Here is a 27,357-nt window from a genome sequence, read left to right as displayed (position 1 = left end):
GCCATGGTTACCAACGTGTTGACATGCGTTTACATGCGTTGCCATCGTTACCTGCCCGTTGCCATGTTACCGGCCCAATGGCATGGTTTACATGCGTTGCCATGGTTACCGACACGTTGCCATGGTTACCGGCCCGTTGCCATGGTTACCGGCCCGTTGCCATGGTTTACATGTGTTGCCATGGTTACCGACGCATTGCCATCGTTACCGGTCCGTTGCCATGGTTATCGACGCATTGCCATGGTTACCAACGTGTTGACATGCGTTTACATGCGTTGCCATCATTACCTGCCCGTTGCCATGTTACCGGCCCAATGGCATGGTTTACATGCGTTGCCATGGCTACCGGCCCGTCGCCATGGTTACTGGCCCGTTGCCATGGTTACTGCCCGTTGCCGTGGTTACCAACGTGTCGCCATGGTTACCGACGTGTTGACATGCGTTTACATGCGTTGCCATCGTTACCGGCCCGTTGCGATGTTACCGGCCTGTTGCTATGGTTACCGGCCCAATGGCATGGTTATCGACGCATTGCCATGGTTACCAACGTGTTTACATGCGTTGCCATCGTTACCTGCCCGTTGCCATGTTACCGGCTCAATGGCATGGTTTACATGCGTTGCCATGGTTACCGACACGTTGCCATGGTTACCGGCCCAATGGCATGGTTTACATGCGTTGCCATGGTTACCGACGCATTGCCATCGTTACCGGTCCGTTGCCATGGCTACCGGCCCGTCGCCATGGTTACCAGCCCGTTGCCATGGTTGCTGCCCGTTGCCGTGGTTACCAACGTGTCGCCATGGTTACCGACACGTTGCCATGGTTACCGACATGTTGACATGCGTTTACATGTGTTGCCATCGTTACCGGCCCGTTGCGATGTTACCGGCCTGTTGCTATGGTTACCGGCCCAATGGCATGGTTTACATGCGTTGCCATGGTTACCGGCCCGTTGCCATGGTTACCGTCGCATTGCCATGGTTGGCGGCCCGTTGCCATGGTTACCGGCCCGTTGCCATGGTTACCGGTCCGTTGCCATCTTTAAATCTGCTCAATGATTGTTTTAGAAGTAAAGGGACACTTTTATTATTGTATTCTGGCAAGAATTTGACGTTTACAGCTAAAACATATTCCATTTATCTACTAATTATCAATGCATTTTCTTAAAAGGTTAATTTTAGTGGTGGCACTAGAGGTCAGTCAGTCAACAGCCAAATTCAGGCAGCCTGACTATGAAACTAAATTTTTTGAATCACCCAACTTTCTTGCATGTCTGTGACCATCTGTGTTTTTCTCATGACTGGCGTCTAAAGAAAGAAAGAAAGAAAAAAAAAAGGCTTTTCCCACAGAGAAGAAAAAAAATCCACTGTGGTACATTTGTGAATGTAATATTTGTGTATTGTTCAGTCTTCATTGAGACTGACAGAAGAAGGTATTGATTCAACTCTGCACTGGTGCTGTTGTCTGCAGTCCTGTATTGGATTGCACAGCTGTTGTTGCTTTTATTGTATCTAAGCCCTGTACATAGGGCATACACACTTCGACTTCAGGGAACACAAACACCATTTATCATGGTCACCACAGCTACAGACTGTAGAGTAGGAGAGAATTTGTGTGTGTGTGTGTGGCTCTCTTCAACCACACACACTCACACAAATAAAGGCCTGGCTTAGTTTCAAATGCTTAAACTGCTTTTTAAATATTCACTTTGTTCACAAAAAAAAAGACAAGATTTCTGTCTTTACACCTTAGCTCCTTCTAATAAGGAAATTTGCTAGCCAGAAGTTACTGTAGCAAGACTCTTCTGAGAGAATCTAGCACTTAGTTGAGTGGCTAAAACATTCAGGAGTTGCACCTCTGCAGTCCTCCAACAGCACGTACACACTTCTCAGCTATACTTAGACTTCAGCGCAGGATTTCCCCCTTAAAGGATGTAAGATATTAATGGGCAGGTGGCAATCTTTTCTGACTGCTGTAGTATGAAGAAAAGGCTATTCCTGTCATAATGCCCAATCAGGATACAGACCAATTATTATATATATATATATATATATATATATATATATATATATATATATATATATATATATATATAGGTTTTCTTTGTGAGGAAGGCATCAAACAGAGGGGATGAGAACAAGAAACCAAAGGCTCTCTCATCACTCCACTGTTGTGGACATTTTTGTATTGGATTACAGTCAACTGACAGCCTGAAGCAGTGAGAGAAAAGCGCATTGATGTTTCTCACACAGCTGCTTTGCTTTCACATTCCAGCACCGGCACCAACAAACTAAGACTTTAATCGAATGAGTCGAAGCCTGTCTGCCGTCATTCCCTTCTCAGCTGAAGGATTCAGCGCCTCTAGTGCCTCTTTGAGTTCCAAGTGGATTCAAACCAGACGCAGTCAGTCAGGCTCAGGTCTGCCAGGTACACTGTGAAATGTGCAAAACGTTTAACTCCACCAGAGGCTGGTCATCAAGCCCTGCTTTCATTTTTCTGCTATGGAAACCTTGAAGCAGTGCACTATAAAAAGGTTTGTGACTGAATATATTTCACCAGTTTTTTTCTTCTTAAAAGATACTTTATTTTGCATGGCTTTGAAAACAGCCAATCAGGCAAGCATGTGGATCAACTGTCCCAAAAGAGAAAAGCTGCCATTTATTTAATGCTTTCTTATATTCAATGATTTAGGACTGAACTTAGACGATCAAGCAAGTTACAAAAACTTTAACACAAGTTTAAAAGATTACAGTAAGAAGTAACTGAAATGTATATATTAATGTGGATGTGTGCAAGTAATGATTGTTTTCATTCTATGCCATGACTGCCTTATACTAAAAATGCCTTATTTTAACAAGTAATGGCTCCTGATTAACCTGTGAGTTAATTTATTGACAGTGCTGTCCAAAAGTCTTGAGCCACCCCTCATTTCTTTATATTTTGCTTCCACTGAGCCAGTCTTTCTTGACTTTTTTAACGCGTTCTTGCGCAATAGTGCTTTTGTCTTCCTGAAGGTCTTTCAAAGGTTTTATTTGGATATTGGCTTCTTCTTCACTAATTTTCTGTCCGTCTACTGTTCACTGAAGTCTCATCAGAAATGGTCTCAGTGCAAGGTAGAGAAACAGGGAGGAAAGGCAACATTACACAGGTTTTTATTCAAATCGTCGTGTTTTGGGGCTGTATTTGCAAAAGTATCATCAGACTGATCCACCATGCAGTTCCATCAGCTTTTTTAGCATGACATTGATCCCAAACACTCTGCCAAAGAACAAAAGGCATCGAATATCCAAAGAAGAGTTTTGAACGTCTATCAAGAAATCTGGAGAACTTTTGCTGAAGACAAAAGAAATTACAAGAAAGCTGGTCCCACGAAATATTGACTTTCAAGCTTATTAGAACTGTACAAACTCCTTTTTTTGCCTTATGAACTGTATGTTAACGCAGGCTTATAAATGTTTCAAAAAACTGCTGCACATATTTCCCATTTTCAAACAAAAACAAAGAAATGTGGGGTGGCTTAACACTTTTGCTCAGAACCTCTGAATGTAAAAATGTAAGATACAACCGATGGCTCTGCCTTTGAACCTCAATATCACTTTCTTGAATCTCTCTCCCACTTGTCATTAACTTTATAAATCCACTTTCCACGGGTAAAACACATAAAATGTAATAGATTATTATTATTATTATTATTATTATTATTATTGGAGCCTTGTGGTGGCATTACATTTATGCAGAAATGTTGATGAAGTTTCAAATAATAGAGTTTCAAAAATGTTCTAAATGAGCATCTTCTAGTGTCACACACTTTGTTGTACATACTGATATGAATAATTTATTAATTCACATTGTACAGCCCACAATTAACTATCCATCCCACTCCACCAATTAAAAACAACCATTCAGCTTAAAATCCTTCACCTGTGAAAAAAATAATAATAAATCCATCACACAATCTCAGTCTCTTTACACTTTCAGTGGCACAGAATTGCTCTCAAGGTGATTTATCAATATATATTTTTTATCTAGTCTTATTTGTAGTTTTGGTCTTCGTTCTCTTGTTGGCAGAAAACACCCAACCACCAACCCGCCATCTGTCCCCGCTGCTAAATACAGGTTCAGTAGAAAATGTTGGCCAAAATTTGCTCCTGTCCCAAAACTGGACCAACTTAATGTCCTTCTGCTCGGGAACCTCCAGGGTCCTCCAATCACTCAGCTCAGCCCCCAGAGAGTTTCCATGCTACAAAGAGCAGATGAATCCTGCCTCTTTAAAGACTGAGTTTCAGTGGAAGGCATAGAGCAGGAGGAGAATGGTGCAAACGCCAATCACCGCGCCAAGGATCAGAGAGTCCCTTCTCTTTCGCAGGTTGATTCGCTGAATGAGGTTGTTGATAGCTGGGAAACGGTCTGAAAGAGTGTAAATTAAGGAAAAATACACAAATATGGGATATAGTAACCTCAGTAACACTATTACTGGCTACATTTCTATAAATCCTAATAAGAAAGACCATTTTCTATCAAATATGTGAGCGCTAATTTTTGAATGTCCTATACTGATTTCAGTCTAGAAATCCTTTAAAGATAACTTTAAAGGAGGTCATTTGGTTCCCCGCATACAACACTGCACATGTGCAACATAAAGGATACTGGCCAGAGTATTGACCTTGCTCTGTATGGATTTCAGCATGCCCCTTTGGAAGGTTACGTTCTCCTTGGTCGCCATAGCAATGCTGAAGAAAAAGAAAGATGTAGCAAAACAGATGAGTAGAGAAAAGTGACAATCCTTCATGTCTTTGCTCTTTATTAGTAATGGAAAAGTACCTCTGACTGTAGGCGAGTTAGAAAATGTAATTTTTATCTTTTCTTTTTTTACTTTGGTTGTCTCCACCAAACATCGTGGTGCTGTAAATCCCCTGTGTCATTCAGTACTGTTTCTAAACCTTTTTTTTGTAAACCAAAACTACAGAAAAGGATTTAAAGGGTAAAACCTAAAATTGTGATCATTCCTGCTCATTCAAACACTATTCCTCCCTCCTACATGCAGTATCTTTATGAGATGGTTAGGCACCTATAAGGGCAGTACAGATGTGCTGTGGTATTGTGCTTCTTGTTCTAAAACTTGGGCCTCAGGAATCTTCAGAGCAGCAAAGTGCAGCTGAGCAGTTGGCAGGAAAAGTTTCAGGCTCTATGTTACACAAAATAATCAATACAAGCTTCAGAGCCCACCTTCAAGCACTTTGTTCAACTTTTAGTTGTAAGAACTAATCCCTAATAATCATTTATTTCTCTTACAGTAACCTCTCCACAGCTGTACCAAAAAAGATCCACAAACAGGTTCTATAAACAATAACTAATGGCTAGATGCCAGCAGCAGTGGCTGCGAGTGGTACTGGTTTGCTTATGCAAGGAGAGAAGTTACTTTAAAAAGACATGACATGCTGAGAAGCATCATTTAATCGGTTTAAAGATGATGTGACATCAGCCAATTATAAAAGCTTTTAGACCCGTTTAACGCCCCTTATATACGACACAATGAATAATATACTATTTGAACATATGTCATATTATAGAAAGGAAAATTTTTGATTCGAGCAAAAAATGTTCAATTATTCTAAATTTTCACTACATGTAGGATTATGCTAGTATTCAGACTGGTGACAAACAGAACTAGTCATAGGGGACCAATTCCTCCCATCTCAGAGTAAAAGATCCCCAGAGGATGCCGGTGAAAACAAAGTAAATGAAATCACCAGTTGTTTACTCTTTTGGCTGGTAAACATGATGAGCTCTGTGTGTGTGTGTGTGTGTGTGTGTGTGTGTGTGTGTGTGTGTGTGTGTGTGTGTGTGTGCATGTGTGTTTCGACTGAGCACTGAGAGACTATGACCACTGTGTTCGTCTGAACGTGTTGTGCGTGTGATGTGTGAGTACGGGTGGGTGGGGTCTTAGCATCTCCTGTGGTTTGGAGGTTGCTGAGGGGACAATCTGCAGTCTTGGCCTGGAGCTGTGTTTTGGGGATCATGTTCTCCTCAGTCAGGAAGAATCACTTTGCTGATACCAGCAACCTCGACTAGTCAGTGTTAACCGGCTCATGAGAATCAGAGCTGGAGGACAGAAGTGCACTCTGATCAGTCAGTTTTTGTTTTTTGGTGACCTAAACGAGGAATGTTAAACTGTCCAGCAAACTGTTGAATAAAACCCCAGATCACAAATTATGATAGTGCCTCTTAATGCAATATGTGCAGCAAACAGTGCCTCTTCTCCTTGGACTGAGGTCATTAAGATTAAACTAACTACATCTACAAAACTTTTTAAAAGGATAGCCTGTAAACTACAGTTCATTATATTTAAGAAGATAACGTGTTATCTGTCACACCTGAGAGAACTGTAATTTTTAAACCCATTTTTTAACTATAGCCAGAAACCAGAACAATACTCATCTTAAGAGACTTTAAATTATATTGAAAAGAGCCAGCCACATTATAAAGGGGAAATCAATGCAAAGCAACAATGCTCTGTGAGCACATACTTAGCAACAACAAACAAGAAGAAATCTTTGTAAGAACCAGACACAGATGAATAAGGGAAAGAAGGGCTTACCTTATTGTGTCATCCATCAGTCGATCTGAGCTATAGACAGTGAGAAGGAGAGAAAAACGCAAGGGAAGGGCACTGGTTAGATATTGATACAAGCCCTGCAGAATAAACAAGGAATCTGCATGCTTGATTTGGCAGAATTTGTATACTTCCTGACACAAAACCAAAGGCCATGCTACAGTATGGTTTGGTCTGGTCAAGCTGTTGGAAGACTGATATACTTTTTCACAAAAAAAAAAAAAGAAAGAGTTGTGGTAGATTCTGTTAAATTAAAAAACAGAACAAAACTTGCACAGTTTTGAGTGTCTTTTAAGATCTCCTCCTGTACAATCTGTGAGTCTCTGAGCTTCTGTACTGATTTATCATTAAAATGGGAGCAAACGCCAGCAAATTGTACACTCATGCGCCAACTGCAACGGATCCGTTGATGTTTGCAAGGGCGACAACACCATTATATTTGGCCCATATAGCAGTGACTGAGTTGCACCAAAAAGGCATTAGTCTTTTTTTTTTTCTCTTTTTTATTTGTTTTGTTCATTTTCCCCTCATGGATAAATCAACTCAGATGCCCGGAGGTTAACGTTCTGCATCACTGCATAAAAGAGGGGAAAGTGGAAGGCACTGCTACACTCCTAATCCCACACAAACCTCTTATGCTGTAACACTTGTTTTGTGTCTCAGGTTGCTCATAAGCAAAAAAGCTTTCAGCGGTTTATCTTCTAATTGGAATCAATTTGGATAATGTTCCAGAGAACTAAAGTCAACCAAACAAACAAAACTGCAGGGATTGTATTTCATAGTTCAACAGTCATTCATCTTCCATTCAGCAGCTCCACATCCTCCGCCTGCATGCTCAATGTGCGGTTTCCGTTAAGCTCTTAACAATGTTGAGATGAAGTAAGAGAAGGCGCTAAAAGATTTATACCTCACTTGCAAGATGCGAGATCTTCCTGATTGCATCACAGTTTTTGTGATTCTGTCATTCTCTCTGTTGATGGGCAAACATGAGAGGAAACCACCAAGAGCTGGAAAATGTGGCAAAAACTGTAGTTCCTCTAGGTTACTAGCAATTAGGGCAACTAAAGACTATTTTGGTAGCTGACTAATCTGCCAATTTTTCTTTGACTAGTGGATAGTCAGTTATCTTATAACTTTTATTTATGCTCCCTGTGGGCAAACCTCCCGTTCTAGGTTCCAGTACCTCACTTGCTCAAGTCTGCCCACCTGTGAATATCACTCTGTTGTCTTGTACCACAGCAAATCAAAATAATGACCTACGAAACATATCAGTTTACTCAGAATAAAAAGGAAAATGCACAGTTTGTGTTTGTGTGTGTGTGCACGCATGCATCTGCATCATAAACTTTTAGAGCGCTTTTATTTGAATAATATTATGGTTTGCTGCGAGGTCAAGTCAGTCTCAGATATCTGTGCTTCAGTTTTGATAAACTATTACTGGGTACCAATTAGCAGTCCATTTCTTCATCTGTGACTTGATAGAACTATTTTCTGCTCCAGCTGACTTTTATTTTGCTTTGCAGTGAGTGTTTACAGGAAAGGTGGTAAAGAAAGCCAAGCCCAGACATAACAAGGGACCTTTTTTCACTAGAGCTCCCTACTATCTGTGGTATTGAAAGGTAATATGTCTTATTTAACTTTTTGTCTTCTAGGCAGCGAGTGGGCAGGACCAATTGGACTATAATGCATATTCACAATGTGGGCTGTGCATCCTTCTGTTCTTGGATCACAGCTGCCCACACTGGCACCAACCTGCTTTTTTTGGCAGTAGTTTGTAAGATCGTAACTGCATTTGTCTGACTGAATGAAATCAGTTACAGGAGGTGAAATGATAACTGGCATCTAACTTCATTATGAGTTAGATGCCAGTTACCATTTCACTTAATAAATGTATTATGGGAGCTGGTGGGTGGACTGAAGAAGACTGCAATTAGGCAATTATGCAGTAGGAATAAGACTTTATAGCATTAGAAAAAGACCAGAAATTATATTCTAGGATCTGAGATTTTAAAACATATAAAAACTTGAAATAAGTATTTGGTTAATAAAATATTAAATTAATTGGTGCGAATAAACACTGTATGTCTGAAAGAGGCCAAAAAAGAAGAACTTAAGAATGCAATATGGACAGAGACTGCTTAAAAGATGGAAGGAGGTGCGACAAAAAAACGAAGCCTTTAACTGTCCTTCACCTGACAGTGTTCTGCTGATAAATAATGAGCTGAAGAGGAAAAAGAGAAAGCTCGGGATCCGCCTTGATTTATGGAGTTTTTATGTGCAGAGATGAGATGTGGCAAAAGATTTATGCTTTATATCCTCCATAATCATTTTGCAGCTATAGTGGTGAGCTTGATTGTGCCATTTATGTATATTAGAATTTCTGTGGTTTCAGCTTTGAGTGGGGTTCTTTCTGTTTCCCTTGGTCAGTTGTTTTCCTGCCGTCATTAAGTCACTCATTAGCTTCCAGCTAATTGCCCTTTCCATTTTGATGAATCAACCCATACTGTCCATATGATCTGCTGCGATTCACAAACAAATGATCACACAGACAGAATGCTTATTGACAATTATGTACACTTTGGTTTCATCTGAACAGTATGTTAAAAAAAAAAATACTACATGCATTGCAAAATCATGGCTACAAGGATTAAAACAGTACTGCCCACAAGTCCTTTAACCCTTGTGTGGTGTTCGTATTTTTGTTACTCAGCCAGTGTTCATGGGTCTGGTGGACCCGCTAGAGTTTTGGCTTTCCAAATTAACACTATCAAACAATTTTATGTTAAATTACTCAACAGATGTTTACTTCATCCCAATTACAAGACATATGAACAGCAAACATGGTTAATTTTTTCCCTTTACCTTTGTTAGATCACATTTATGAATTAATGTGCTTCTCGTTTTTCTTTTATATAAAATGTTATAAATAAATCAGTTATAATCAAGTGGAGTGAGTGGAAAGACACAACACATTTACACGTGAAAAAATAATTGTTTAATTTTTCTTTTGAAAAAAACTGAACACGGGTCTCACAGACCCGAACACCATACAAGGGTTAAAGTTGTCTCAAGCCAATAGTCCTTTAGGCTTTCTGAATGTCTTTCATAGTTTCTGTTTGGCTGCTTTTTCACTCATCTTCAGTCAAATCCTTGTACCTCACCCTTTTCAGAGGAAGGTTTTTTTTTTGTCTTTTAAGCCACTCAACTGAAAAAAGCACCTAACTAACCTAATATGAATCAGTATTGTGTATACACATAACAGTCGACTTAGCAAACCACTTTGTTTCTAGCAGCTTGTTGCAAATACACATCATTTGTTCAGCTCAGTCTATGAAAAATGCCAAAGATAACAAAGTTTGATACACACAACATTGTATTTTGCATCAACACGATGATTCCCAAAGAGCTCTTAGCCAAAAACCTGGCCTATGTCAGCATGGTGTGCCTCCCCAGAGCCTGTACCACAACATAATTGATGCAGCGTGGGATCGTCCTGACAGAGAAAAGAAGAAAAGGCAGCCAATATCCAAAGAAGGGCTTTGAATGACCTCCAAAGTTTACATCAAAGTTTAGTTGAAGGGCCAACAGATAACATAAACTGCATGCTCAGTCATCCTGGTAAGGAAATCCCAGAAAGTTCATTCTGTTCATCTGGATGTAGCGTTTCTGGTAGGAGAATCATTTGTCAATGAAGCTATGGTACACGTTTTGCTACTGAGAAGTCCCACTAAAACATTACCAACATTAAGTACTGAGAGGAAAATCAGAACATGCCAGTAAGCAGCTAAACACTTTCAACTCACTGAAATTAGTCTTCTCTCCCAAACCGTAAACAATCTTGATGTTTAAATTGCTTTCACAAGGAAATGGATATGAAATAGATCATAATGGACTGTTTTGTGTGAGCTAATATGGTTGATATGGATGATAGATTTAAAATAAGCTGTGGTATTGTCCTCATATCATTACAAAAGTGTGAAAAAACATAAATTAACTGACACAAATTGGTCCACAAACACTTTTGTTGGGTAAATCTATAATTAAATCTCTAAACGTCCTGAACTAGTTCTGTGGTAAGTTGTAATGTGATAGAAAAAATACGAGAAAGCACTTCACCGTGTATCCATGGTGCAAACTTAAAAATCGGCAACAGGCTAGACAGACTAAATGCAGGCATCTTGAAGACAACAGAGTGACAGAGAGACTTTGAACACCTGTTTAAAATGCTAGGTGGAAAACCTGAAGAGTTCACCATGATCAAGACCTTGCAAAAAAATTATAAAAGAGATATTGGCATGATATACTGGCCACTACAGTTTTAGAAGTACCAGCCCTGGCTATTTGAGTATTTTCATTATTAAAATGGGCAATTAACTGTCCTTGTTAAAAGAAAACAGATTAACTGGACAACTGTGAAGATAACTAACCCACACAGCCTAAGCACTGTAGTTGTAAAATACCTAACTCTCACCAAATTACTATTGTGTACTTTGCTAAATTACCTAAGTAACTTAGCAAAGTACACAATTATTCAGCAACCATGCTGGCCTTAATGATTAGCAAACAGAAACATTCACAAATTGCAGGTTCTTTGCAGCTGTTGGATGTGGCTCATGGATCGTGCGATTTGATGCCCTTGTTCGTTATGCTGCACTAACTTTTTAATTTTTTATTTGTTATAAAAATGCACAATTTGAATATGTCTTGTTTGATATGTAGATGATATTTAGATGCTTTTTCACTTGAAGCAAAGCATCACATGCAATTCTCATGAGCCTGGCAAACAGAGCTTACACATTTAGAAACAGGCAGACTATAGAGCCTAAATGGACACAAAATGATGAGTTGTGACAGTATTTACTGAAATAAAGACTCAGAGCATATCTTAAAGCTTAATAACTCAACTTTGTGAGTGAAAAGAAAAGCATCCAGAGAATCATCATTGGATTTCCTTGTGAGTTTGAACTAGAAGTCCTTATGTGACCACTACCATTAAAGCTGTTGCAGCATGAACTTTTAATGGACTTACCCCTCCCTCCCTATCTCTTGTTTATTTATGAAGGCTAACCTCTATGGCAAAGAGAAATGGAAAAACAGATCTACAAGGATGGAGAAAGAACCAATGATGAGGCGAAATAACAGATCAGCAGCATTTATAGTAGCTTTAATTACTAAATGGCATCAAGTTACACTTGCCAAAGACTATTATAAACTAAAGCTAAAGCAATGAGTATCAGTGACAAAACTGAAAACAGCTTTCAGCTCTAATATGTAGAAACATCTGACTGCTGTAGAACCACATACTGAAAACTGATGAAAGCTATCTTAAAGTTACAGTGTATAAAACCTCACCACTAGATGTCAGTAGATTATAGACTGGATTCAACTTCATTCAAGTTTTTTTTCTTACACCTTCCAATTTAAGTACATAATCCTAGCTATAGTTGCAGCTTTAGTCAACCAAGAGAGATCGAAAACATTAAATTTAGACTGTACCCAGTAATAGTTGTGGCCAATCGGTGTGTTTCTACTACTGTTTGTGTGTTAAAAAAAACAAACAAACAAACAAGCAAATAAACAAACAAACAAAAAAATAGTCTTTCACTATTTGGTTTGCCATCCTGTCTTTAAGTCTGACGTCATTATCCATTTCCGGGTCCAAACTCCGCTTCAGGTCCCACAGTCAAACGGACAACGTGGCATCACTGAGAGTTAAAAATGGTCTAAATTCTTTCATCTTTAATAAAATGATGAGTGTGGCTGCTCTACCAGGTGTAACAATTAAATTTAACATCCAGGCATCCACGAAAACAGAATTTATGAAGTTTAACGGAGTTTGAAGTTAGCAGGGAGTTGGCTCGCTAGTTTCCATCTAAAGATAATATAGCATGTTCTGACTGAGGGATTTCAGAAAAAATTAATACATACCGCTCTGCTATCACTTCTGACATAAACAAAGACAAAAAACTAAACAGCAGTGACGTTTGTAGGGTTACTTAAGTTGAGCAAGCTGGTATATAATGATGTGGTAAGTGGTGGCTAGCTACACAGTTATGGTTAGCATAATATACTGTAAACACGGTAAAGCTGGAGGATGAACGCTAACTTTTTTCCACTTGATTCAAGTTAATGTGAGGGTTTCCAATGGTTAGGGACAAATGTAATTGCATGGCAGGATGCTGTAAACGGGCCAAACTTCAGTCAGGAGAACAACTGAGATAATCCATCCACAATACAAGGTTAGTGATTAATATTAGAGGTGGGAATCACCATACATCCCACGATACGATATTATCACAATACTTAACGCACGATACGATATTATTGCAATTTTTTTTAAATATTTTGCGATATTCAGATTCTGTACATAAAGGTAAGCTTTATCAATATTCATTTTATCTAATATCAAAGTCTCACACTCAGTCTTTCTCTCATTTCAGTCAGTTTTATTGTTGACAAACTGAACGGTTTGTATTACAGTCTAGTCCAACTTAACTGAATGCAACCATCTGGTACAATTATAGCTATTCTGAACTATGCAATTTATGAAAACTATGCAGCCCATTCAGCAACTGAAGAATTTGAAAGTAAATTAAAACAAAATATAATTTTACATTAAATAAAAAAGTTTTAAACTTAATTAAAATAAAACATGTCTTAAATTTAGTTTATCGCTGCCAAAAAAAAAAAAAAAAGTTAAACACATTTGGACAGTGAAGGAATGTCAGGATTCTTGCTCAGAAAAAGGAGCTGATCAACATGCTCTGAAGTCAGAGCATGTTCCAGTCCACAAAAACTTTTTTTGTAACAAAATATCGATTTCTGCTGTCCCTGTATCGATACATTATTAGCAAACAAAATATCACGATACTACACAGTATCGATTTTTCCCCCCACCCCTAATTAATATGTTGTTGTATTTGCTGGTCTGTAGTTATACTGTAAGGTTTTAAAAACCAATCTTTAAAATGTGCTGCCGAGAGAGGCCAACAGTGATCACTTAATAAACGCAGAGTAGTTTGGACCTGGAAGCAGGGTTTATACGTCATCACTTAACAACTGGATTTGGTTAAGAAAATCTAACCAGTCCACTGTTTATATGCCAGATGACAAGCTTATGTAACCATTTACAGGAGGCTGTAAATCTTTGTGAAAAGAATCCGATACAAGTCATGGAGTCAGAGAAGCTCACTTCTTCCTGAGGACAGCAATACTGAGGTGAGATGTTGAGGATACAATGAACTTTTCTGTCGGTTAGCACCGCTGTTAGCTATTGTTATCCACTGTTACCGAGCATTAATGAAACTTGTTTTTTTTAACTGGACTCAAATTATATTCTCACATGAGAACAAATACGAGAGTTAATTCGCAGAGTGTCAAACTGTCAGTGAGAAAATGTGATTTTTAAGACACTGAAGCCTAACGTTAGCTGGCATAATAGCTTACAACCAGCTACTGTTGTTAAAGCCGGCTCATTCGTAGCTGCTGAAAATGAGTAATTGCAACAATATCTAGAACACATAAACATGTTTATACACATTTTCATGTGTTAGAGGCTTGACTTCAGCTCAGGTGATGAATCTTGAGGTGAGGAGGAAGAGGATGATTTTTTTTTGTAGATGCTTGCCACATTGTCTCCTTTCTTTATATTTTCACTCCTATGGTAAAGCGGACCCCTTCTCAGATGATAAAACATAGGTATGAATCTTCATATCTGAAGGTGCAGTCATGAAATAAATAAAAGTTGCTCACTGATATTTGTTTCAGTGGGTTCTCTTAAGAATCAATAGAGATTTGCAAGCATTTCACTCACTGCAGTAGCTTGTAGATTAACTGCAAGAGAGCTGTTTTATAGGCTGCAAATTGATTAGTCTTAGCTGACCAGTTTGGCAGCCTCAAGCCATCATTTGCCAATTTATAAATGGTTCAAACACAGTCATTACACAAGGCCTCCTACTTACATTTTCCACGCTAAATTATTGGGGCAGCATGATGAAGCAAAAAAAGTTCAATAAATTAAAACAGATCATGCAGCTTTACATAAAAAAAACCTCATTATTCATGCTACTTTTCCATAAAAGTCACCTTTGACAAGAGATCATCACAGACTGCGCCAGGAAAGTAAGATTTTCACTCAAATCTCTCATATTTATCGGGTATCTGTGGATAACAGTGATACTCACCAACACATTACATCCCTTTTCTCTCTTTTCCCTTTCCTGTTTTATGGCTTTAATAGGATCAATCAAGTGTAACTCAATCCTCATCTCCAGTATCCACTTTCCCTCCCATCTATGCCAATGGTAAGGGGAAGCCCTATAGATAGTATGGGCTGTGGTTTAATAACAAAATTTAATTAACAATATCCTGATCAAATGCAAATGACAAGCAAAACAGCCTGACTGCTGAGAAAGCATCTCAAATGGTAATGTTTAGCTGTGTGTGTGTGTTTTTAAATAATCTTCATTTTAAAATAATTTATATTACATATTCAGTTAAGATGTTTGGAGCCAAAATATTCTTCGACCCACTCAAGCACCTGAAGCATTAACTTGTCTCCCTCATGTGCTAAAATGAGCACACCTAAATATTCATTTATCAGCCACGAAATAGAAGCCATCTCCAGCTATTATGTCACAGGAGTACTGTCTGGTACTGGGATGCTGTTAAAGCATCCATTGTGTTATATGGGTTGTATGATACATCCACTGAGCAGTTTCTGTGGTGTGGTAAGATACACTGTTCTCTGTGGGACGCCAACCCCATCAGGGGGTTGCTCGGTGTCCAATAACATGGGCAGTAATGCGTTAGAGTAGCATCCATATGAATGCTAGGACCAAATGTTTCCCACCTGAACAATTCATGGTAATGAAATGTCATGTTATACAGTTCAGCAGTCAGCAGTACCTATGTGATTCTTGAAAACCACTGAACTTACACAGGCTGAATTGTACTCCAATTAACCATCAAATATTGAGTGTTTTGTGAACGCTAGAATACCTCTGCTCATTTTTTATTCTGTTTAACTCAGCAATACCTTTGATTATATCCTTGAGCTCTAACAAATGTGTTGAATCCATTTCCTTCCTCTCAATTATTTACATCCATTTCTTTTGGCCTGCAGTCCTCTTCTTCTTCATCTTTATTTGCACATTGCTATATATCTTGGCATGTTGCTGCCACCTATAGGTCAGTATAGAAGAGTCACAGCATTTGTAGCACCGCATTCCATTTCCTTCTGGACAACACAAAAGAAATGGGGGACGACAAAGAGAAAAATAGACACAGCACACCAACCACTCATGGCAGATGGTCGTCTTCTCTGAGCCTGGTTCTGCTGGAGGTTTCTTCCTGTTAAAAGGGAGTTTGTCCTTCTCACTGTCGCCAAACCGCTTGATCATAGGGGTCATATGATTGTTGGGGTTTTCTTTGTTGTATTATTGTAGGGTATAGCTTACAACATAAAGCGCCTTGAGGTGACTGTTGTTGTAATTTGGCACTGTATTAAATAAAACTGACTACAGACCTACAGAATACAGAGATGAAGGAGCCATGGACACTTTCACTGCAGTATTAAATTTACTGATACTGTTTATCAGTACCATTAAATAGGTGCTATAAAGACATACCGTCAAAAAACAAACAAACAAACAAATAAACAAAAAACACAGAGACATATGGTACACCCTAGGCCACTTCCACTCCCAGCAGAGCTTCGACAACATTCCATTGGTAGACTAGGGACATTGAGTCATTGCTGAACCTGCTACACAGAGCTGTGGCTGCAAGGTAGTTGGTGTCTGGCATGGGTGTAACCCCTGAACCAAATGGTCGACACTGAAGGTGAAGAGCGTAATCGAACTAAAGAGGGAGTCCTAACCTAGCTTGGTTAGCCTGTGGGACTTTGGAGGCAGCCGATAGTTACCAACAGGCCAAGCAGAACACATCTCGGGCAGTGCCTGAAGCAAAAACTGGGCTGTGGGAGGAGTTTGGAGAGGCCATGGAAAAATACTTTTTGACTGCCTCGAATGGTTTCTGGAAAACAATCAGTTGACTCAGGAGGGGAAAGTGGTGGTCTACCTGCACTGTGTATAGTGTGGGTGGAGCACTGCTGACTTTAACTAAGAATTTTGTTGGACGGTAAAAGATCTTTGACAATCCAAAGGTCTGATTGGCAAACTGGGGTGGTTGTTCCCATCTTTAAAAAGGGGGACCAGAGGTTGTGCTCCAACTATAGGGTGATCACACTCCTCAGCCTCCCAAAAGCTATGTCAGGGTGCTGGAAAGTAGAGTATCTGAGGTTCGACTAACAGCTGGTTAGTCGAACCTCGGGATACAGGAGGAACAATGTGGTTTTTGTCCCAAATAACTGCCCTGGTCACGGAACACTGGACCAGCTCTTTATACTCTTGAGAATGATTGAGGGTTCATGGGAGGTAGCCCAAGCAATCTACATGTGTTTTGCGGACTTGCAGAAGCCATACCCTCTGAGTATTCTGTGTGAAATGCTTCGGGAGTATGCGTGGTCGGACCCATTGCCAAGACCCATTCGATCCCACAGAAACTGTTGCTTTGTCCGCATAGCCAGCAAAAAGTCAGACTCGTTCCCAGTGGGTTTTGGACTTTGCTAGTGCTGCCCTTTGTCACAGATTCTGTTCATTTTTTCTGGAGCAGTTTGCAGCCGAGTATGAAGCGACGGAATGAGAATCAGCACCTCCAAGTTTTACGCCATGGTCGTCAGCTAGAAAAAGATGGAGTGCCCACTCCGGGTCAGGGATGCGTTATTGTCCCACGGAAGAGTTTAAATATTTCAAGGTCTTGTTTAGGAGTGATGGGCAAGGGGAGTGGGAGATTGACTCAAAGCGAAAAAGCAAAGGTCTCGATTTACTGGTCGTCCAACGTCCCTACCCTCAACTATTGTAAAGAGCCTTGGGTAGTGACCAAAAGAATAAGGTTCTGGATCATATTCATATCCAGGACACGTTGGACAGATAATAGCTCTCGGCTGCCCTGGGAATCTCTTGGTGTTTCCTCAAACAAGCTGGAGGAGGTGGCTAGATTAACATTTAAGATACCTGTTAAATACAATTTAATGTTGTTGAAACAGGAGCGTTACTGACCTTCGTGCTAGTTGCTTCGTGTTAGTTACTAATTTAAATGCAAATTTATATTTAACTGAACATATAGTAAAAAAGTGTAACTGCGTTATTTCAAAGACATAAAAAAATCCATAAAATGCTATGCGATTAAAGTTATTTAACTAGACCACACTGTATTTTAAAGGGTCATTACATAAACATCAATTTCAGTATATAAATATTAGCCATGCATTGTGGGAGCAGGTAAAGCCTGTTAGAAAATGAATGGAGAGGTCTTTGAGAGGGAATAATTGCAGCATTATTCCTTTGAGAACTTGATATGGGAAACAAATGCAAATACTAATCAGTCACACTGCTATGTATTGGCCATGTAAATAGCTCTGTGGTAAATTTGTGTTTCGTTTCTTTGTGTGTGTGTGTGTGTGTGTGTGTGTGTGTGTGTGTGTGTGCCCTGCTGCTATCCAATTTTACTTTCCATGCAGTGTGCATCTAACACCTCTGGCACAAACACAGGGAAACGCATAAAAAAAGAACCACATGCTGTTCTGCAGGGGTTGAGAGTCAGCCAAAAGATTGTGGGATACTAAGGTTGCTAGAGATCAGGATTTGATCTTCTCTGTCATGCATGCTCATATAAGACCTTAAGTTATGAATTAACAGAAGAACTTCACATCTGCTATGAAGTAAACGCATGAAGAGAACAAATGAATGTGTCAGAAAAAGACATTTTTATTTGTTTTTCCCAAATCGTGGGCCTGCACCATCAAGGTTATTCCAGCTTGCTTTCCTAAAAAAAATATCGGACTATTTCACATTTAGGATGGCAACCTTATTCTACTTTTAACTGCTATGGTTAAATAATACAAATGCTTTGGGAACTTACTTTCTCAGATGCTCATGCTCCTTTAGGAACAGCTCTGTTCTTCTGTTGTTGACCCCAGAACCGCTCTTGTATGTCCTAAAAAGGCAGGCAGATACACTCGTGAATAATACTTTTTTCTTTTTTTTTAAATGAATGGTAATTTTCAACATTTAGGCAATGTCAGATTTACTTGTGTGTCAAAATCAAGTTTTCAAAGTGTAGATAAGAAATAAATCTAAAATGACAGCCCAAGTTAACAGGCGACAGCCTTGATCCCAATTCTTGTCTCTGTAACTTTGCATACATCAGAATCAGAAGTCAATCAAAAAGGAGCAATCTGTAAGGCTGCCAATGTAATTTTCACAAGCAGATTGCCACAGGGTACCAAAGGCTGGCTAACTTTCAAAGTGAGGTGACAATCTGCGTTTTATCCTGCAGATCTCACTCTTCTTTGCAAGGACCACTAAAACACACAGCATATACAAGGAATATAAAAATGTAAAAGCCTTGTTCCTTAAACTGCACATTAGCAATGTGATAACAGCGTTAAAGGTGTTAATCGCTTTACTGGTATGGTAGCGCTTTACTAATTCACACAAACTGCTAATATTTGTAGCATATATGGCTATTGCATACAGTGATTATGTAATGATTAATTAATCAGAAAAGCCAGACAGAGAAGGTAAGCATTTTAAACTTTTTTTTAACGACTTGATTGTCTTTCATGGCTCTTTTTGTGTTTCTAACCCATTCTTTTTTTTAACACTGCATCAAATATCTAATTTCCTTTTTGTATTTTCACACCAAGGATGCCACCCTTTGCAATAATAATAATTCTTCAGACTAAATATTGCGTTTCCATAAAACTATAAGCCATGATTGGCCAACTGCCCAAGTAGGTCTGAGTCTGAGAAACTGCAGGGACATTTAAAAATAATGATTCCTTAAATGTGTCATTTTTGTCAGATCTTTTGAATTAAAGCTGCTGCAGTGAAAGCAAAATTCAAAGAACTGTTTTCCTAGAGAAAAAAAAAAGGAGAAAGAGAGATTTTTTTTATGGTTAATGAAGAAACAGAAAAAAAACCGTGCTCTCCTCTACTGAGCAGTCAGAAGTGATGAATGGGCGTTGCACCACTCACAAAGTAAACACAGCAAACCCATTCTTTTCTGTTTGATGAATCTCTAGCTATCAGCAGCCCTGAACTGCTGACTCCCATGCCTTCTTCGTTTCTGGTCATTTAACACTGCCCCACCCTCTCGTCGAGCAGGGGAGGAGGAAGGCTATGAGCACATATAGTACACCCCAGAGTGACTGCCTTGAGCCCAATCTGACCACCCTAGCAACTGGGCTGATGCTTCTGTGGGACCAGAATTCTTTGTACTGACAGACCGATTCATCACTCCGGCGAGGCTTTTTAAAAGGGCACCAATGTAAATCATAGAAAACTGTCATTTTTGTTGCTGACATTTAAAAATCAAAGCAGGAGAAGAAGGGTTGTTACATCTCAGCTCAGCTCTGCAGCATGCTATTACTATGAATGTGGTGTGTGTGTGCTTCAGTAGTCTGTAAGCACAATGCAAGTTATTGATATGGTGTTTGATATATGCCTCACTGTTTCATTTGAGTGCTTGTATCAATTAGATAGTTTGGACTCCTTCTTGTTACCACATGGAAAACATATTCTGAAACGTGTGCTGGTCCATTTACTTCACAGCCAAGAGCTCTACTGCCCTCTGCCTGACAAAAGAGAAAATGCTTAGCTGCACCAGATATTCCATCACTGTATTAATGTCATGATATTTTACACATTTCTGTACTGACCCCAAAATTGTATTTTATAAAAGCATCTTGTAACTACGTTAGTGTTCAGATAGGCCAAGGCTTAAACTGTGCTGCCAAGAAGACAATGTAAAAACACAAAGTCCAGAATTCTGTGATCAGGAAATTGTTTTTGCTGTTTTCGACAACAGAATTTTGTCATATATTTTCAAGTCACATCTTATTGCTTTCTGTCTATTATTTGCCAGTATTGATACTTAGGATCATTCAGATAAGGGGTGGTCTCTTTAATTAAAAGTCATTTTCCGGTTGCTAGGCAATAAGTTGCCACATCATGCTAGAAAACTGTATGAAAATGCATCTTTTGCACTTAAAAGATCAGACAAAGGTGCTTTTAAAGTGGTGAAAAAGCAGAAAAAACATTAAAGTGGAAAAAAAACCAAAATAAAAACAATTGGCCAAAAAAAAAAAAAAAAAGCTCCACCGATGTCCTATGTAATGAAGTGGCTCCTAAAATAAAGAGATACATTTGCGTCCTTAAAAAAAATATTACTTTCAGTGATTTCAAATGTAATGAAAATCCTGATTAATACTTTATTAAGTAAAGATTCACACTATATTTGATAACCTCTCCCGTCCTCTGTTAAAACAGAGAGAATAAAATCATGCATTTGACTGCTCCTTTACTGCTGCTGGTGGTTAAGGCATCATTTTCTAGCAGTGTCTGATTCACCACAATATCTGTCATTTCATCGGTATTTTACCTTCTTCTTGTGCTGGACTCAAGACACACTCGAGGGTCCAATGACTTGATACAACATCTCGTGACACAAATTGGTATTACACAAAAGTCTGCTTAGTATCCTGTACCCTATCCTTAGTTTCATAATTTAAATGAAAAACTGCACCCAATGCTGTTTAATCTGTTGTTTTTTCACACTCAGGTCATTCTGGAAAAATGTAAACTATTTTAATTTATAGTAAGCTCCTTAAGAGCTTTATAAATTACTTAATGAATACTACATTTGTATATTTATACATAGTTAAGTGAGTGTATTCCTATTGAACATGTATGCCTGCCTGCAAGACGCCTCTGCATGAGAACTCTTCTCTTTGTACTCTAGATGGACAGGGAAGGATCAATAAGAATCCTGCAGTGCTCACTGTTTGCCATCATCAGTGCCTTCACAGATCAATAAGCCACTGCAAAAAGAAGACTCATGGTCTAGGGAGACCTTCGTTTCAATAAATTCCCTCAAACTGTGCAAATCTGAAGAGAGGATGCACTTCCTCAATGCAAGGCCAAAGTGAGCACGAATCTTCTATTTGTTCAAGAACATGCCAAATGGAAGTGAAGTTTCAATTACCGTATTCCTCTCAGGAATAAGGTCTACGACATAAGAGCAGTGCTTGACCGTTTTTATTGCTCAGCACCCTTTCAGATCAAAACACAAGAAAGCATGCGTGTGTAGGATCTTATCATTTACTATAATATAATAAACAACAACAACAACGACATTAATAAAAATAATAATTAATTAATTAATTAAAACATTCCCACACTGCTATAAAAGCTAAATGAAATTAGAAGGTGCTGTGGCTGAGTACTCACTCAATGTCTTTCCTGACAGACCCTAGAAGGTCTTCCCTTTCCCGGATGGCCAAAAAGTTGCCTTTGGTTTTGTGGAATTCATGTGTGTAGTCCTTCGAGGAAAATAAAGGTTTTTTTGTTTTGTTTTTAAAAAAAGGAATACAGGAAAGACAGACAAACAAACAAGTGGTAAACAGGACAAAACTGAACCACTAAGGCTAGGTTCACACTGCAGGTCTTATTACTCAATTCCAATTTTTTGATCAAATCCGATTTTTTTGTCTACTTCTTCATACTACAAATAAAATGTGACAGCAAACGCGCTTTAGTGTGAACCCTCAAAGCGGCCTGCATGCACAAAAGAAGACGTCACACACAACGCGCTCTGTTTAGACCCAGACCAAACAGTATTGTTTGACTGATGGCCGTTAATATAAAGACTTGTTTCAGACTTCACGTTTCTCAATTTTGCTTTAAGTTATAAAGTTATTTTGTTATTTACATATGGCCTAATAATTATCCTTATTGCTGTTTTAGAGGAGCGGTGCTTCAAAGGATAGTTGCAGATTTCTGTCAGAATCTGCAGATTATACAGTACAAATAAAATGTTCACGTTTCTCCAACGTTGTCTTCCCAACAGTTTCACTAACATCTGCAATGGACGGCCAGGAAGCGTTCGCGATGTCTTATCGGGCGCTTCTCCGGCACTGATAATTGGTGTCTGTCTTGTGTCAGTGACGTAGAAGACGGATTTAATGCGACCTGACCATTCAAGCAGCAGTCCCTTTCTAAAACATCAGATATGTATCGGATTCAGCACCACATACGAAAGTGACCCAGATCGGATTTGAAAATATCGGATTTGTGCCGTTCACACTGTCACACCATGATTGGATATGGGTCGCACAGGGTCAAAAAAGTCAGATTTGATGTGCTTTCGCCTGCAGCGTGAACGTAGCCTAAGACTCAGTATGTGCTTTAGAAAGTAGTTCTTGGGCTCTTCATTGAGTTCAGTAACTATAACTGAGAAGAAGTCGCTATGAAAGAAAATGATTTCAATTAAATAAAAATGTTAAAAAAAACTATAGAAAACAGATGAGCGACAGGAAAAAAGGAACAAGACAGCAAACCTGTAGGATGTCCCTGTGCCTCTGGAGCGTGTGCATGAGAGCAGCGTTGAGAGCAGCTGCGCCCGGAGAGTTGGTGTACTCCGCCATCTTGTCATTCACTGCAGTCAGCTGAGAGAGAGAAGGAAACAGAGTGGACGGATGGATAGACACGAAGGACGAGGCATATTTCCATTTCTGTTCTTATTATATTCTTTTTGCCGTCCTTTTCCACTGACCTGAGACAATTTACTTACTTTGGCTAGCAACTGTTCAATCTCCACTGACATGGTGTCAAACATCCTGTCCTGGGTAGAGTTGTTTAGCAGAGGTGTGGTGTCTGACCTGAAAGGAAAAATAAGATGGAAGAATATTAAGAATTTTTATTTAAAGCAGCTTATTTGTAATTGGTTTTTAACTCACATTAAAAAAAATCTTGTACTGTTTTCTTGTGTTTAATGGATAAGAAATGTGCTTTATTTCATAGCAGAAATTACACATTCATCAAATAAAGAATTTAAAGCTGTTAGTAAAAAATAAATAACTGTAATCAAACAGAAGTAAGTAATCAAGTTTTTTTTTCTTGATTGGTAATGTTTCAAAAGCCTACTTGGTCTCAAAATCCTTAAGGTCTGCAATAAAGAAACATGTAGTTTTTGTGTTAGAATATTCCATTCAAGCTACTTTAGGGGTGGCTGTAGATTAGCTGATTAACAAATATGCATTTTAACAATTACAATTCAGGCTAGATATGAAAACTCTGAATGATGAATATAATTAAAAATAATAACATTTTGACTAGTAACCCATTTTCAACTCCAATAAAATAAAATAAAAAACATTAAGTTTAAGCTTTGGAACCAATCTTTGCTTTCATTATATCTTTATATCTTTTTACTATATCGTTGTTTTTAAGAATAATATTAAATATGTGATTAAATATGACAACAATAAAATACAATAAATACATCTTTACATTTGGTAAAGATTTATTGCTAAAAGAATATTAATTGTTTCAGCTTTTTAGTAGTTATTAACTCTGCGGTTGAGTGAGAAGCCTAAATCTTACGTGTCTCCTCGACGTCCATCTCTGGAGCTGCTGTAGCTGGTGCATAATTTACTGAAAGAGACCAACTTCAGGTCAAGTTCGTTCTCCAACTGTCTGGCCTGCTTTCGCAGATCTGTAACAGAAGCAATCAACCCAATAAAATACTTAAAAATAACTAAAACACCATCAATTAAGTATTGCCCCAGAGTAGATGATTGATTGATAGATAGAGAGAGATAGATAGATGGTCCATTCAACTTTTTTGTAATGCTATTTTCTTAATTAGCAACTCAACATGAAGACAACTTGACTCTACTGCTCAGCTGTGATGTCTATTTTGTCTGTTGCTGACTGTGCAGAGAGTGTATAGTAGAGTATGAGAGCTATGTAGAACAAAATTTCACCATGACAAGATTTTCAAAACTGAAAATCTTTTTGTGCATCTTCTATTAAAAATATTTTATATCAGATATCCAAAAAATGTAACACTGAAACCTATACAGAGGAATAATTAATGTTAAACACTAGGGCTGGGCCCTATCATACCGTTCACGGTAATACCGGTATAATGTTGGGCAATGATAAGAAAATGAAATATCGCGATAGAATATGGGTAAAGCGTGCATGCGCAGTGCCTTTGTTTTCATACGCACCTGGCAGAAAAAGCATGGCGGCGACAGAGAATGAGAAGGGCGAAAGCAGATCGTTGAATGAAACAGATGAACCAGAATTGGTTTGTAAAAATGGTTCAGTGGTGTGGAACTGGTTTAGCTTTCGTCCGTCAGATACACACCAAAGCACTATTTTTGGTAGAGCATGCTAGCGGGCTGTCGTTATTACCGTGTTTTTTGGAAAATAAGTCGCTCTTAAAATCAATCCTTTGATTTTCTGAAAAATTGAAGTGCGCCGTATGTATGAATTCTGGTTGTGCTTACCGTCAGTTATATCGTTATTGCAAATTTCAAAATATATATCGTGATAAATATTTTTGGCCATATTGCCCTGCACTATTAAACACTTTCTAGCCAATTTGTTTAATACACACATCCAAATACTCATTAAAGCAAATATCATAATAAGAAGAATCAGAATCGTGTTTATTGGCCAAGTATATGTGCAAACACGGTTCCGGTAGATGGTGACACTCTCAGACAATCAATTAGATAAGATAAGATAAGATAAGATAAGATAAGATAAGATAAGACTTCATTGATCCCACAACGGGGAAATTTTTGCTTCAATTCAATGCATTTAGGCATAGTCAAGTCAAGACATAGTCAAGACAACCTGTTGAAGTTCAAATTGTCAAGGAAGGTTATTTGTGTGACTTGAATGTGGCATGGTTGTTGATGGCAGATAGGGTGGTCTGAGTATTTCACAAACTCACACTCAGGATTTTTCCACATGACCATTTCTAGGGGTTACAAAAAAATGGTCCAAAAACATAAAATATCAACATAAAATATCAAGTGAGCAACAATTCCCTGGCAGACAATGCCTTGTTGAAGACAGAGGAGAATGGGCAGACTGCTTCAAGTTGACAGGAAGGCAACAAGAACTACTTAAATAGAAAACAAAAACAATTGTAAGAACCAAAGTATGGAGAAGAACATCACTGAATGCACTATACATCAAACCTTAAAGCAGATAACCTACCTACAGCACACTGGGTGTCATTTCTGACAGCTAAGGACAAAACAGGGTAGTAAGATTACAGTTCACAGGTTCACCAAAGATGGACAGTAGAGGATTGGAAAAACGTTGCCTGGTACATGTGTCTTAATTTCTGCTGCAACATTAAAATAGCAGGATCCTAAAAAAAACAGGAAAACATGGCTCCATTTGGCCTTGAATCAATAGCTCAAGCTCATAGTGGTGTTATAATGGTCTGCTGGCTATTACCAGGTCCCTTATCTCCAAATGAGCATCAATTACTAAGTGTTTTATCCTATTGTAAAGTGTCCTTGGGTGACTTGAAAGGCGCTCATAAATAAAATTTATTATTATTATTATTAATTAAATGCAGCAGCCTACCAGAGTCTTGTTGCTGATCATATCCATCCCTTTATAACCACAGTTTTGATGGCTGTTTCCAGCAGGATAATACACCATTCCACAAACCTCAAATCACCTTAAACTGGTTTCCTGAACATGATAATGACTTTACTGTGCTCAAATGGCTACCACTGGCTTCAGATCTCAATAGAGCATTTTTGGGATGTAGTGGTACAGGAGATTCACAAATTGGCGCCAACTGTGTGATGTTTTCATGCGAATATAGACCAAAGTCTCTGACCAAAGTCGGGTCCAACATGGTACTACGAAGGTGAAATGTCCCATGAGCAATTTAGTTGTTTTAGTTGTGACTTGTTCAGGGAGTACCCCGCCTCTAATCCAGTGACAACTGATACAGTTGTATCAGTTGTCACCGGATTGGGGGGGGGGGGGGGGGGGCAATTTTAAAAAATATGCCATTTTGTTTTCTGCATTAAACATCAACAAAAAAAACCTCCTGTGCTACCGAAAGCTAAAGCAACAAGACCGTTATAGCAACAAAGCTCATTGTTTTAACACTACATTAACCAAGGGGGGGGAAATATGAAAACGCTATCTGCTCACTGCCGACAATTAACGAAGCAGCTGACACACTCGATGTGCCAGGCTGATAAGCTGTTTAGATCAACGACACGGCTTAAACCGCCGAAGGAACAGAGTTAAATGAACTTACACGGCGTCTAGTTCGCTAGCTTGTTGGGAGCTAACTTGGTATTGTAGTGGCATGTATGTTTTTAAACCATGTTTCTTACAGCCAGAGGTGGAGTGACAGGGGCAAATTGATTGCTGATATTATGAAAACGGTAAAAAAAAAAAAAAAGAAAAGTGCTGTTATAATACTACTTGCTGTAAACAGGCTCGAGTGTTGCCTTACCTTCCCAGTACGTGCTGGTTCCTATTCCTGCCATCTTTGTTGTTCTGCGACGTCACCAAAATCCGGGTACTGTCACGTGTCAGCAGAAAACGTACAGGACGTACCGCACGACCGCGTCAGCCAATCAGCTACAACACAGCGTCACCTAGAGACCAGTAGCAGCCTGGGCAGAGTAAGGCTGTGTCCCAATTCAGGGTCTGCACGCTTGAAGTACGCATTTCAAGTGCGGTTACGTCACCGCCACGCGACGACGGCTGTCCCAATTCGAAGTGTACTTCAAATGCATACTCCAAATGCGCCGTCGATTTCCCCAAATATCAAGCGTG

At 38.9% G+C, this 27,357-nt stretch overlaps 1 protein-coding gene across 1 annotated transcript; it reads right to left on the bottom strand.

Moving 5' to 3' along the window:
- Positions 1-2,638: 2,638 nt before the first annotated feature.
- Positions 2,639-27,357, bottom strand: gosr1 (golgi SNAP receptor complex member 1). Its single transcript, XM_082503463.1, has 9 exons — positions 27,032-27,357; positions 24,124-24,235; positions 23,312-23,399; positions 23,079-23,186; positions 21,970-22,061; positions 18,599-18,673; positions 6,602-6,631; positions 4,651-4,733; positions 2,639-4,410 (listed from the first exon to the last, which is right to left on the bottom strand). Exons 1-9 carry the CDS (start codon positions 27,063-27,065, stop codon positions 4,286-4,288), a joined length of 747 nt encoding a protein of 248 aa, XP_082359589.1. The 5' UTR covers positions 27,066-27,357; the 3' UTR covers positions 2,639-4,285.

The sequence above is a fragment of the Aulonocara stuartgranti genome, assembly GCF_965226115.1.
Source record: "Aulonocara stuartgranti genome assembly, chromosome: 14".
NCBI lineage: Eukaryota > Metazoa > Chordata > Actinopteri > Cichliformes > Cichlidae > Aulonocara > Aulonocara stuartgranti.
This window is presented reverse-complemented; position numbering and strand designations above follow the sequence as displayed.